General features: G+C 48.5%; 1 protein-coding gene across 2 annotated transcripts; it reads right to left on the minus strand.

Annotated features, from left to right (window-relative positions):
• Positions 1-6: 6 nt before the first annotated feature.
• Positions 7-13,612, minus strand: NUFIP2 (nuclear FMR1 interacting protein 2). Of its 2 annotated transcripts, XM_015646895.2 has the most exons (5): positions 13,356-13,612; positions 8,764-10,473; positions 1,155-1,187; positions 541-595; positions 7-241 (listed from the first exon to the last, which is right to left on the minus strand). In XM_015646895.2, the coding sequence occupies exons 1-4, from the start codon at positions 13,537-13,539 to the stop codon at positions 543-545; spliced, it is 1,980 nt and encodes a 659-aa protein (XP_015502381.1). In that variant the 5' UTR covers positions 13,540-13,612; the 3' UTR covers positions 7-241; positions 541-542. The 2 variants fall into 2 exon arrangements, with proteins under 2 accessions (XP_015502381.1, XP_015502380.1); XM_015646894.3 differs by lacking the exon at positions 7-241 and having other exon boundaries at positions 266-595.
• Between the last annotated feature and the right edge of the window lie 1,002 nt (positions 13,613-14,614).

A 14,614-nucleotide genomic window follows, 5' to 3' on the forward strand; every position in this document is an offset into this window, starting at 1 on the left:
AAAAAAAAAAAAAGAAAAAAAAAGAAACCAAACGAGGGAGGTGGAAGGGGAGATGAAGGATGGTGAATCATCCTGATTTCCCTGTGATTAGTATGTCACTACAGTCACAGAACAAGAAACAGAAACCTTGTCAAGTGGAAATGCCTCTCCAGTGGGTTGCTGTTGCCCTTGCAGACGACAGCAGGAACTTTGAAACCGGGCTTGTAATTGAGTCTGTATTCCTTAATCACTTGCATTCACTCTTTAAACAAAAACAAAACAAAAATGAAAAAAGAAAAAAAAAATCTATTCAGTACCGGAGATTAAATAATCACGTCTGTAGTCTTGTTGAAATAAATTTTCAGTTTCCTTAAGAAGTCTAATTACTTTCAGTTGCCATTTTTAAATAACTATATATATTTTTGTATATATTATCCTGTGATTCTAGTTATGGTTCCTCTGCTGCACTGAAGATTTAGAAGGAGCATAAAAGCCTTTTTGTCCCCCACGAACAGCACAAATGCTGCAGAAAGGTTATAACAGGCAGTCTTGTCTTGCTACCTTCATTGATCCGGGCGATCCATGGCTTCATCATAAGTGATTATCCTTTTGGGATCTGGAAAGAAAGCAGAATTCTATGTTTTGGACAAGCTAATTTCAGGCCCTGTGGCTGAAAATAAACACAGGGTAGTTGGCTTTTAGCAGACTTTTCCTTTGGATGCCCCCCTCCCTGGCCAAGGCACCCCAAGGCCAGACTGGCCCCACCAGAGCAGAGCCAGCTCCCCACAGCAGCACACACAACTCTTCTCGCACAAAACCTCTTCTCAGGTGACTTGTGGGGATACACCAGAATTCAAAACTTATTATTGGATGTGACACTCAACACCAGAAATAGAAAGCAATTTTGTATACACATAAGGAAGAGTCATTAAATCTAATTTGACATTGGGTTTATTGCTCTTTTAAGAGACGCTGCTTCTCTCCAAGCAGCTCACCATTATAGCAAAGCTTATCATCCTGACTTTCAGGGATCTGAAACAGAGATAAATCCAGACTACAAACCACAGGCACTGAAGAACTGAACCCAGCATCTCCAGACACAATCCACTCTCATTCATCCCCCCCTCCCAACAGACAGAGCAATTTTGTTCATTTATTCTTTCCAACATCCTTACCTTGCTTCTGCAAGTTCCAAACCGCTTCCATTTCTGTGGAGGCAAAATGAGACCACTGTTATTATGCAGATTGATGCTGCCATTAGAGACCACTCCAAACACACTTCAATTTTCCAGGTGTGGCAGTTGTGCTGAGGCTTTCAAACAGAGCCAACTCCCTCCCACTCAGCAGCACAGCCCCAGCCCAGCCCACAGAACTACACAAATTTGACATGAATAATCCAGCAATAAAAGGCAAAGGGATGGCTGTAACATGGTCTTAAGGGTCAGAGAGCCAAGCTGAGCATCAGAAATGTCATCACCATTCACCAGTCCTACATATCAAAATCTAACTTCAGGCTTTACTACTCTGACTCCAACGCTGCTTTGCACATTACAGCCTCAACAAGGAGCCTGGAGAGATGATTTTTACAAGTTGATGCTTAGTGAGTGTGAAATGAGAACTGCTGGACACAGCAAGCTGCACATGGTTCACAGTGTGTGTGTGCTGAGGCATCAGGCAAGGGTTGCTGTGTGAACACCTCTGCAGAGCTGCTGCCAGTGCATTGTCCACGAGCAAGGTGTGATGCTTCACGCACCTGGCTTGCAGCTCTTCCCCAATTTACTTCTACAACACATTTGTAGGCTAAAGACAAACCCTTCCCAGTTCTCTCTGGACATGCACATGTTTTTGTTTACCTAAGAAATAACTCCAAAGTTAAATGTTCTTTTCATTAGTTCTAAGAAACAGTAGGCTCTTCCCTTTAAAATATCCCCCTAACGAAGATGCATCTTTAGAGAACCATTGAAAATAACTGTTTTGAGCTGCTATCAAATTGGAATTTCATGAGCTAGAGTATTTTTTAAAGACACTTACTGTACCCTGTGCCCAAGTTCAATAGACAAAATTATAGAAAATGATTATTAGTCAGAACACAACATGCAAAAACCACTTTTAAGTCTCTTTTCTGACAGAAAGGGTGACAGGATCTTGGTAGGGGCTAGGGAAAGGGAATGGCAAGGGATTATCAGGCTACATGAGATACGCAGTAAAGCACAAAACAAGGCAGTAAGTAAACTAACCAGCATGTGAAAGGAAGAAGAGAAGCCCTACAAAACCCACAGCCTCAGCACGATACGTGCCAAGTGTCACCTCCATCAATTGCCTCCCTTCTCCAACCCTTCATCTGTCCTTTGTCTGCTACAATCTCCAGCTCCCTGGGGCAGGAAATTGCATGCAAATAAATATTGCCAGCCCTCCCTGCACAATTAAACCTTTTGTAAGGAAGGCCCTGACAAAATTTTATGAGGTCTGTTATTTTTGCGTTAGGATAGTAACAGCAACACTTTGCACTTCTATTGGGGAGCCCTAAGTGCTTAGGGAATAGTAGCCAGCCTCTAACACCCCTGGGATAGAAGCAGGCTGGTGAGGGACTGCCTCCCTCATCTGCCAGATGCAGATTCCCCTGAAGTAAAATGAACCAGCTACTAAAATTACCTCCTGTGGAACGAGTTTTCCATTCAGCGCAGTTTGATGCATCATTTCCTAACAGCTAAAGATTCAACATCTCCCATTTTAACAGCTTTCCCCAAAGGGGACAGAAAACTACTCGAGTTGTTGGTTCCTGCTCATTAGAGCAATGTTTGAGCATGAAATACAAGGCAGAGTTGAAACACCACCCACCACTATATCCCCATGCACAGACCACGTTGTCTTGTGCACTTCACTTGGCCTTAACTGCTCTGGACACCACAAGAATGTGAACTCCTTGTTTTAAGAGTATCTAACAGCAAGACCAACAGATATATGAACAGAGATACTGTTAAGAACACACCAAAAAACTACTAAGTTGACAAAACTCTGTTTCAAAAAAAGCTAACAAACCCACGACCTTTTCAGACTTCCATTTCCCTTCTCCTCCTTCAGAAAGGGAGGGTGGTGTAAAGTATCCTGGAAATTCCAGACACCTGGACACACAGGCTGGCAGATGCTCGGCCTAACCAAGCTACAAAACCAAAGACCATCAGCAAACAACACAGTAACAGCTCTTACTAAATATCACCTGCCATCAGCAGAGCAAGGTCCTCCCCTCCACCTGGCAGCACAGGGACAGGGGACAGCACAGGTTAAGCACACCAACAAAGTGAAGTAACTTCAAAAGGGAAAATAAAGTAAGTCTTAGGCTAACTGCAACACTAGGGAAAAAAGGGATTTCTTCAATCTTAAAATGGAATTGTATTATTTATTCTGCTTTACTTGGTAATACAGTTACGTTTTCCTGACAGGTCCAGGCTGTGAGCACCTATGACTGACAAAAGGCTCTGTGACAAATGCCATGGCCACTGTCACAGGGTGACCTGGTGACTGACCTGGTGCACAGGCAGCTCAGCAGAGCCACTGCTGCCCAATGCCTGGCTTCAGCCAAGCAGATGGAAAGACATCCCCCCAAGAACTGGACATACATGAGGCCCCAAGCCTGCTTTCAGCACTCCTTCCAGAGCTTCCAGTGCAAGTTTAAGCAAAGTACTCCTACAGCTGCTCACCCTGCATGGGAAAATGGATATCTTCGCCATCAGCCCAAGTCCAGTCTCTCAGATACTGCCCCAAAACTGCTGCTTTCCAAAAGACCTGCCCAACAGGAGCCACCATTCCCAAAACCACACATGTGGCTGGGGAAACAGCAAACTTTCTTCTCAAGTGGACTCCAACCCAGCTGGAGAAAACGCCATCAACAAACCCTTGCACAACCAGCATCAAAGCCAGCCTGCTCTAAGCCAGGGGCAGAACTAGGTCACCTCCTGTGCCCCTTCTAACCTCTCTTTTCCAGGATTTTTTTTTTATAATTAGCTGGCCTCTCCAGAGCCCTCAGGCTTGTGGTTTGCTGAGGAATTGCCTGGGGCAAAAAGTCCCAGCCACATCCACCTATACCACTTTTTCTGGGGACTGTCACTAAAAGAGAGGGTCACTGGAGGAAAGTTTTGATGTCAGGAACAGGCTAAGGCACACTCTGGTGAATTGTACTGGGATTCCTCATAGGTCAGTAAACTTTACAGCAGGACTGGTACATAACCTGGGAAGGGAAAGAAGTATTTCTGTAGTAACTTGCTAAGGCAGTTTTGCACACATTTTCCTTGCTAGAGAGGCAGTCCCTGCTAACAGAAGAGTCTGCACAATGCCATGCTACTATTTCACTGTCCTTATAAATCCCAAAATTATCCCTAAAATACAATACTAAAGAAATAACAAGAAGGGACCGTTCTTGCCTGATTTTTTTCTGTTTGTATCTGCAGGACAATGATTAAGTATAGGGATTGCCCTGGAAACAAAGCGAAGAATAAGTATTCCATGCTGTGGAGACTCATGGCTGTACAGCATACACTGTACTCATCCTGACAACCAGAAAAAACAGGGACTGGAAGGAGAATTAAATCAGCTTTTGCCCCACAGCTCAGGCCCCAGAAGGCCATAACCAACAGAGCGAGCTCTAACCCCTTCCCACCACAGGGGGATGGGAAACCAAGGCACTTTTTTTCTCCATCCTGATGTAAAGGATGAAAATTGCTGAATTCACAGCTCTGCTATTTCTTCTGACCCAGTTCACCATTCCAGCAAATGCCACTCCTGGCTGGCCCACGCTGCCTTGCTCTATTTTCCATGCTGCTCTCCTGCTTCTTCACATGAGCAGAGATACTGCTGCAACCAAGATGCTGAGAAGGAACAAAGCAGCAGCACAGGCAGAAATTCAGGGGCAAGAACAAGGAAAACCCTGCAGCTCCCTCTCCTCCACCCATGTGGTCTTCACTGCTGTGCAGCTGAGCTGGAGGCCTCAATGATTTGCTTTTTAGCTCAGGACAAGTAAATTATTGCGTTTCCCACCACAAAGCTTACCATCTAGAGCTCAGTCTAAGTGACAGCCTGACCTGGAAGACTGCAATTGCCTGAACATGACAAAATTCTCCAAAGCAATTGACAATTACTCCAATATGAAGTGCTTCATCCAGCTGTCTTTAAAAGAAGGATGAAAGCAGTAAGAAGATGCTGGTTTCAATGCAAGTAAGGCTGACATATACTCACCCTCCTTATCTTAAGGACCAAAATACCTGCAAGAATCAGTTTTACCTCAAAAATATAAGAATTTTGGCAATGCCATACCGAGGCAGAAGTTCAACTCTAACCTAGATAGGGGACAATGACTGGAAATGAGAGCACTACTCCTTCCTGGGCCTTTTAGTCTCCCATGTGAAGTCCATCCCTGTCTCCAAGCACATCCAGAGCAAGCCTACCAGTGCTGAGCTAAATCAGATCTCCCTTGGTAAATCAGATGTGTCACCTGTGAGTGTTTCAAGGCACCGTCACAAACACCGAGTGGCACGGGCTGTCAATGAAGACAGCCACATTGAAGGATTGTGTTTTACACTCAGGCAGATCAGATGATCAAGGGAGTCTTTCTGCCCTTTAAACAGAGGGGGGAAAAATAAGAAATAAGCAAGGCATGAAGTAGAGGTACAAGGAAGTCAACAGGAAAAGCTTCCAAGAAGGACAAGAGAGTGCATCATCACACTTTTCTAAATGTTCCCAGTGCTCTGACTTCTGGAGAAAAAGCAGTCAGGGTACAAGCAAAGGAACACAGGAATCCTGCAGCAGGACCTTGCTGTGTTCTGCAGCCACCCAGGCCCACACCCCAGCACAGCCTTGCCAGCACTCAGGGATACTGTGGTGAGTTACAGGAGCACTGTACCAGAGCCAGTTCTCCCTGGGTGCCACCTCCTCTATCCATCTTTCCACAGGGAAGCTGTGAAGCAATTACAGTTTATAATGTCCTGTGCAGTTGCTGGGCAAGCCACACGCAGGGAAGCCTGGTTTGCTGGAACAAAGCTACTGAGTTAGCTGGAGGCTTTCCCAGAGAAATTTACAGTCCAGGATGAGGATCCACACAACCTGGTCACAGTTACAGGCACAAACAATGCAAAAAGGAGTGCACATTTGTGATATTTAAAGCACTGTACCACTCACACTACAGCTCGTTCCTCTCTGCAACTCCCAGAGCTTCATCTTTGCACTAAAACACTGCAGATGGGAGCTCAGGGTAGGGAACACACCAGGACCCCAACAGGGCTCCACACTCACCCCTGTCCTCGTCCCGTGATCGTTTCTCTTTGTGTTCATAACCCCAGGGACAGGGCAGATGCAAAGATCAAACTACAGAGACTTTGTTCAAAAGCAAACAGATCAATCTGAGAGGGAGAAGTTCACCCGACTCCCAAAATCAAAACCAGTCTGAGGACCTGACTGCCTGGAATGCCCTAACGCTGACCCAGGCAAACCCACACGCTCTCCTGAGCAAGGAGGAAAAGGCAGCTTGTGAAAAGGAACTGAGTGAAATCGTTCTTTTCCTACTGCAGAGGAACTGGCTGGCTTGAAGCTGGACCTCAGGAAAACAGCCCAAGATAAACGGAGAGAACAGTGTGGGAATTAACCCCTGCACTGCTGTCCTGTAACCACACTCCAAGCTCCGCTCTTGAGGCATTCCACGACCAGGCCATCAAGAGAGGAAAGTCATTCCTCCAAATATTCCTTAACCCAACTATCCCAAGGATGAAATGCAACACCCACCACCATTACAGAAGTACTAAGACCTGGACTATCTGCTTTGTAAAGCAGCAATAGCTTTTGAACACTAAATAGAAGACAAGCCAAAGCTGTTTGGAGCACTGCATTAATGACAATGCCGATTAGAAGCATCCATTAACTTCCACCCTAAATAACAGCTTTAAGATGGCACATACATAGCGTGAAAAGGGAAATTAAAAGAGTGCTGGGGCAGGTTCAGGTATCCCCAGGCCATCATGAGGATGTTTGCTCTGGATGCTCAAAGACCATTCACATGCACAAGAGCAGAGAAATGTATTTTAACGGGTGCTTCAAGTGGCCATTGTTGCCAACAAATGTAATTAACTCCTGTGTTTAGAAGAGCTCAAAGCAGCCAGGCTTTGAAGTTAACACCTCCTTGAGAGGACATGGGATGGGAGTGTTCTTTATTTTCCTGTTGCTCCTATTGTTTCACTGAGGTCTGCCTTTAGCAGCAAGTGAGAACAGGACAGCTGATGAGCCTTGCTGGCAGCACAATTGCTTTTCCACAAGTTCAGGCTGACAAAAACACAGGCAATCAGAGTGTAGGGAATACTTGCAAAATTAAGAAAAAGATCACCGAGGATTTTCTCCCGTGTTATGCTTTCTGATGGGAAGCTGGGATTTAAGCTTCAAGCAGACACAAAAAAATGAGACTAGAAAGCCTGCTTTTATGCTGGAAAATAAACTGAGCAAAAGGGAGAGGACCCAGATAAAATCAATTGACAAACACTGTTCTCAAGAATACTAGAGCTTGAAATGTTAACGTCTTGAGAGGGAGATGACCTGGAAAAAATACTTGGAGTTATTATTTTTAAATGACTGGGTTTGTTATTACTACAGGAAGGCATTTGAGTTTATGCTACACAGAGTTTGTGAAGTAGTAATTCATGAACTTTGTAGTGGGTGAAAAGAGCAAATTTGCCAAAGCCAAGTACCCACCCTCTATAGAGGGGAGAAAGACATTATACCTATATGCATGTGGAATACTAAACAAAAAAAAAAAAAAAAAGCATGATTGTCTTTCTCCCTTCAGGATTGAAGGATGCAGGGAGAAGGAAGGGGGTCAAAAAAAAAGGAACTGCCCCCTTGTTGGTTAAGAGTGAGTAAATAATACTGTGACAAAAGGGAACACACAACCAAGCTCCTGCTGACACTGTGCCAGCACCAAAAGCCAATAAATGCCCCAAGTCCTCAGAACTTCTGGGGCTGAGGCTAAAGCAGAAAGCAAGCCATCCCACAGGATTCACTCTCTTCATTTCCATTTTAAAGTGTCTGTATCATGTTTGAGTCATTTCAATCTCAGAAAAAAAAAAAAAAAAACAGGGAAAAAAAAGGAGCTGGACTACAAAGGACTCCATGAAAGCAATAAAATGATCTGAAAGATGTGGCCTACAAAGACAAGGAGTGAATTCAATCTGCAGCTTACAGAGGAGCTGATAAGAAAAGATTGGTCTTGCTGTTGTGGAAATACTCAGGGGCAGGGAAAAAGTGTGGGGCACACATAAAAAAAATAAATCACACCTACAGCTGTTGGAATAATTTTTTCTTCCTTCAAAGCCATGATTTCACGGTCTGATCTGCCCAGGGGAGAAGCTGCAACACTCTGGTGGCAGAGGTGTAAGTACAGACTATGAAGCCTTCACAGTAACAGAGTATCACCTGGTACAGCTGGAACACAGCACCTGAACCTACACATTTAACTCCTTCCAATGCCGAGTGGCTTGAGGACCTGCTAAGTACCATCCCTATCAACATCACTCATGTTTGTCCATGGGAACGTGAAACAAATACCTCTTAACATTAATTAAACAACCCTTTGAGTAACTTCCCCAGACCCTTATTACCATGATAGATATGCAAGCAAAAAAAAAAAAAAGTCATTTTAAAAACAATTAGAATTGCTGGAAGGAACATACCATGTTAGAATATTCTTTATAAAAAGAAAAAGAAAAAAAAAAAAAGAAGAGAATGCCCTTAGGCAGGAAGTTAAGCCATTACCTTTAGTGTGATATAGAATAGCAGCCCTCAGGTCAAAAGAACCCCAGCTATCTTTCCTTTCTAGGCCTCTCTGGTACCTCTGTTCTTTGGCGGAGGCTAGCAAATTGTTCGTAGGAGAGGCCAGAGGATTCTCTACTTCATAGTCTTTTGAAAGAAACACTAAAGCACCTTGGCTACCGGTGTCTGCCTTTTGTAGGTCACCTGTGTGATGCGACTCCAAAGCTAAGACACCACCCTCAACAGCAGTCCCAGGCTTAAGAACAGCACTAAGAATTTGAGGGCTAGTCCGTTTATCCAGCTCATAAGCCTTAGGAAACACAGGTTGTTCAGTTCCTGAGGGAATGATTTCAGCACGCTGTGAAACCAAAGTGGCAGGATATTCCCCTTGAAATGTCACTTCCATTAACTGATTATCCGCAGATTTCCCCACAACGGTTTCAGGTCCAGCACTGGGCTCGTTTATGAAAGACAAGCCCCACTGATTCTGGAAGATATCCCCCAGGTTCTGCTGATTCGTCTGCGAAGGGAAATCGACTTGTGCTGTCCCCAGGAGCACAGTTTGCATATTTGAAGGGTAGATAAAAAGGCCAGATTTCTTTTGTTCAAGAGCTGTCGAAGTTGTACTCATGTCCTGGGGTACTGACTCAGAGGAGCTCGATGGTACAGTACTAGCAGCAGTGGAGAGCAGTGGCTGGGTCCCTGGGGAATACACACTTCCATCGGTCCCCGCAAGGATTGGCCCATTTGAGAAGCTGGCAGAAGTGACAGATTTCATAGCAGACATGGGGACTTGGGAAAGTCGACTTGATGTTTGGGCCTGAGTTTCCCCGGCAGATGATGAAGATGATGAGGACGATGTGGATGGGGTTTGAGCTGCTTTGTTGAGGTTTTCTTTAACTTTACTTGCATAACTAATTTTGGGAACAATTTTAGCGCTGCTATTGTCCACTGGAAAAACTGGGGGCGGTTTAAATAAGGTCCATGAGTCCTCTTTAGATGAAGCCGATGAGGTGTGCTTCCCTTTGGGCCGGTCATCAAACTTCTTGCTGCTAATCCCAGGTTTGGCATCAGAGTTTTTCCGTGGTACATCCCCAAGCCCAGGCTTTCCCCGGCCTGCTCCACCAGCCCCAGCCTCATATTTCCAAACAGGTTTAGTATTTTCAATTCGGTTCCCCTTTTGTTCACTATAATCAGGTTTGAAACTCTCAAGTTCCTGTTTCAAGGTTGATGTGCTGACCTCCTGCTGCATTATTTTGTCCTGTACTAGATTCAAGTTCTCACAACCCTTGGCACTGTTGCGCCTGCCTTTCCGCTTTTTAGGTGTAGTATATCCACTCTCAGAGCCACTGCCATCATTATCGGCCCCTTTGCCTACGTAGCCATTTGTGATGTAGCTGGAATTATTGGTTACCACGCCATTTGGAATAGACACTCCCTCTGGCTTGTCTGAGGACTGGTTTTCTCTGTGTTTGTTTTCGTAGGACTTCTCATTCTTTTTGTCCATGCTATTTTTCTGAATGAAGTTCTTGGTTTTGATTCCAGCTTTCCCCAAAGCACTGGCCTTCACAGTCTGCTTTGGGGTGACATTAGCATCTACAAGCTGCTGGCTGCCATTGGGTACCCTGGATCCTGGGGTGGTGGCTTCATCAGAGCACAGGCCCTTTAGTGACACTTCTCGTTCTCCTGCATTACCGTTTAGCTCTCCGTAGCCTAGAGGGAAGCCAAAAACAGCAAAAGGCAAGAATTAGATGTGAAATGTTAGACTTGTCATTGCAGAAAGCTGTAGTCAGCCCCAAACATATCCAGTTTCCTCACGCAGACATTTAAAAATAGGAAAATATCTAGTCTCTGAGGTAAGGCTGCATAAATTTATTTGTTGGAACCCACAGCAAGAAGGGTTAAGCAGGAAGGACCAGCCATGACTGACTCTCACATAACTGAGTGACATAGATAACATAACAAAGCAAAAGAAAATACAGATACTGTCAGGAAGATACACTGTACTGAAGACCACTGGCAAGCTGGAGAGCTATTTCATCAGCTACTATTTCCAGGTCACAGAGAAGAAAAAATTAATTCCCAGGCTGCTTCAAGACAGCAGGATCCACTGCCTTTGTGACAAGATCTGTGGAAGGTTCAGAATACACACTGTGAACAAGGGACAACTCCTACCATCTCCATCAGCTCCTGGGCCTCCAACACCAGCAGTCATCCTTCCCACCCATCTCCCAAATGCCATCTCAGTAAAGGGGTGGGGGGAAAAAAAAAAGCAATATTTCCAAAAGGACATGTGCAAATCCAGTTGGAAGATGGAGGGAAGAAAATGTGACCACATCTCCTCACTGCATTTCAAGATAGTGACCAGCACCTCCCTACACATGCTCTTTAGCACTGAAAAGGTGATAGAACTAAGAAATGCATCCCTGCAAACGCCCTTCTGCTGCCACCAGCAATGGGTCTTTTACCCGCTACATTTCAGAGTCCCCAGGAGAGCTGGGATGAGCCTGGGACCCAAGAAATAAAGTACCTGCTGAGGGCTCAAATTCATAAAACCATGAGATTGTGCTGCAGACTGAGCATTCCTCTTTCCTTCTGAAGTTCACTTCTAGGCCATATGGTCCTGAAGTGAATATGGGGCATGTAACTCAGCAGAGCTGGAAGCCCAGGACAGTCCACACTGAACCACCTCAACTTCCTCTTTGCTTTTTCCTTTTGAAATATCTCTGGCCAGAGGCCTGCTGCTTTCGAGGACTCTGGCTAAAGCCCCAAGAGAAGCCCTGGAGCCCCAGTGGGAGACAGGGAGAGCACACGGTGCCCTGCTCTACAAATCCACTCCAGCTGTGGACAGAGCAGAGGGATCCCTCCTCCTGCTGCTCCTCTGACTCATCCGTCCTCCTTCCCCAGACTGGAAAGCCTCACATCCCCCACAACCACTGACCCACCTAAGGCTCCATCTGCAGCCACGGTGGCACAGAGTCAGCACAGAGAGGGAGTCCCTCAACAACTGGAGTGGGCAAAACTCCAGCTTGAAAGAATATTTTTGTTGTTCCTGATGTTGTTGAAATTAACTGCTGTAACTAAAAATCATTGTTACCCGCACATCCTGGAGCCTCAGATGTCTGGCAGATGTAACAGCTCCCGCTCTGAGCAAGTCGGGAACACAAGAATCCTTGTAGGAATCTTTACAGAAATTCCACAACTGAGTTTGCCGAGGGGGATCAAAAAGGATTTTACTACATGCAAGTATCTGTAATCACCACAACTTCCACTATAACTTTCAAATATGTTGTTAAGAAAATTAACCATAAATACTTCACCCCAGAGAGAACTAGAAAGGTGGGATCCTCTAAAACGAAGTATTTCAGAATAGAGTGAAGAGGAAGCCCTCTCAAGAGCAGAGTGTTACAGCTGACCTTTTATGACTCAAGACTTCTGACACCACTTGTTAATGAAACAAAACAATAAGAGTGGTCATAAGACCATTGCAGATGAGGATTGAAAGAATAAAATGAAGAACAAAATCCATTTCAGTAAGTCAGTGTGTCAGCAGTTTCTAGTTCCAATTCTCAAGCATTCACAGCTCAGCTGCCTGAGTTTTCTCCAAATCAACATTTGGCACAGCTGGCCTTGGCCTGGACATGGAGGTGCACCAACCAAAATTTAGGGGAGAGGGAAAAAAACCAGGATGGTAAGAAGAACAGGTGAAGAAGATCTGGAAAACCGTTTGAGAGCTGGTAAAGGAGGGGTGCCAGCCTAGGCACGTATTAAAACCCTAGGCATGCTGCAAACAGTGAAATGACTTCTCAACTTATTTTTGCTCGGTAACTTATTTTAGCGTGTGCCCGATCAGGTCTCTCCCTACCTGCCCAGGCTGCACATGGGGCACTACCGACCCCGCTCTACTGCTGCCAGGCCCCCTCCCACCTCCTACCTCATTATGTAAAAGGAAAATTCAAGGGGAGAAAAAACCAAAAAAAATGTACGCGGCAATCCGGCCGGCTGGTGGCCACGCATTCGCTCTGACCCCGCACAAGCACCCCCCAAAGGTATTGCTGGAGCCGGGGAGCCCCCCAGGAGCGGGGCGGGGGCTCCGGCCCTGCCCGGGATCGGCTCCCCCGGCGCCGCTAACCGGCCTCCGCCTCTGCGGCGCTGCCGCCCGGCCAGCGGCGGCACGGCACGGCCCGGGGACCGCAGCCCCGGCTCCGGCGCGGAGGCGGCCAAGCACCCGGGGCCGGGCCGGGCCGGGCCGCGCCGCCTCCCGCCGCCGCCGGCGGGGCCCCTCCGGCTGCTGTGACTCATTGATCCTGGCGCTCATCAGTGGCTCGGCCGCCCCCCGCGCCCCCCCGTGCCCTCGGGACCCGGCCGGCGGGGCAAACGCGGCCCGGCCCCACGTGCCGGCGGGCGGCGGTGCCGGCGGGCCCGCGGCTCCCGCAGCCCCAACATGGCGGACAGGAAGCGGCCCCAGCGCGGCGGAGAAGCTTCGAGCCGGGCCGGGGGAGGCGGCGGCGGCGGAGGAGGAGGAGGAAGAAGAGAGGGGTGCCCCACCGCCGCCCCGCGAAGGTCACAGGCCCCGTCCCGGTGCCCGCTCCAACCTGGTCTCCGCTTGGGCGCCTCCGTGTGCTGCGGGCCGCCGTGCTTGTGCTCGTGGCGGAGCGGCGGCTTGGGCTGGGCTCGGCCGTCGGGCGGCGGCAGGTAGGCGCTCTGCGGGTGGTGGTGGTGGTGCCCGTAGTAGTAATAGTGGTGGTGGTGATGGTGGTGGTGGGGTTGCTCCTCCATGGGTGGCGGCTGGCGGGGCCGGGCCGGGCTGGGTGCTAGCTGCTGGGCCGTGCGGCTCCGGCGCGGGGACGCGGCTGGCGCGGGGGAGGCGGTGGACTGGCAGCACCCGCCCTGCAATCAGCGAGCGGCGCTGCCGCGCCCGCCCCCCGCCCCGCCCCGCCGCACCGCGGCCGGGGGACAGCCGGCCCGGCCGCCGCGGACCCGCCCGGCCGCCCCCTCCCCGGGCCAGCGGCAGGTGAGGCTGCCAGGGACGGGGCTGTGTCGGGGTGGGCGCGCTTCGCCCCCTCCCCGTGCGAGCGTGGTAGAGCCAGAATGAGCGGCCACGGCGGAGCCGCCGCCGTCCCCGGCCCTCACCGTTGGAGTGTTCCGTAACCGGCGGGGAGCGACGCGCACCCCCGGAGGGGTTTCATCGCAGGGTCACCGGGAGGAGGGCGGCCCGGGATGCTGCAAAGCCGCGTTTTACCGTCATGAAGCGGGTGAACAGCGCCCCGGGGCCGGCGGAAAGGGTTGGAACAGCCCCAGCCAGGGCCACGCGGAGGGGATCTGGGCAGGGATGTGCACACCGTGAGCCGCCGGGCTCCCAGCAGCGGCCACGGAAAGCGCGGAGCAGCAGCAGCAGCGCCCCGAATCGCTGCCGGGCCGAGCTGCAGCGCTCCCGCGGCAGCCGGAGCTCACCCGGCTCCAGGGCTCCAGCTGCCACCGGGCGTGCTCAGCACCCCACCCGGCCCGGGAAAGGTGGGCTCAACAAATGCACCTGTTCACCTCCGAGAGAAGCACCAGATTTAACTGATGCTTAACCAAAAAAAAAAAAAAAAAAAATCAAAGGTAGATGGGAAAGCCCGAGAGTGTAAGGAGAATTCTTGAAACTTGACAGAATTTGCAACAGATTTCATTACAATCTCTGATTATCCCCACTTGAGCATGTTCCGGGGGGTTGGTGGCAGCTAAATGACCTGAACTCCCACCTCTGCTCTGACTAGCCTCCAAAGGCGGGCAAGACATTCAACTGCTGTTCCTGGATTCCTCCTCCACACCAAGGCCCAATTCTCCAGACAGCACTAAGACAAAGGGTTTT

The sequence above is a fragment of the Parus major genome, chromosome 19 (assembly GCF_001522545.3).
Source record: "Parus major isolate Abel chromosome 19, Parus_major1.1, whole genome shotgun sequence".
Lineage (NCBI taxonomy): Eukaryota > Metazoa > Chordata > Aves > Passeriformes > Paridae > Parus > Parus major.

What these genes read in the sequence shown, in the direction of transcription:
- NUFIP2 (XM_015646895.2), bottom strand. Translation starts at nt 13,539, where the DNA reads ATGGAGGAGCAACCCCACCACCACCATCACCACCACCACTATTACTAC. An exon ending in GGCGCCCAAGCGGAGACCAG is followed by an intron (nt 10,474 to 13,355) that starts GTTGGAGCGGGC and finishes GCTTCCCTCTAG; the next exon opens with GCTACGGAGAGCTAAACGGT. An exon ending in TATTCTATATCACACTAAAG is followed by an intron (nt 1,188 to 8,763) that starts GTAATGGCTTAA and finishes TTGCCTCCACAG; the next exon opens with AAATGGAAGCGGTTTGGAAC.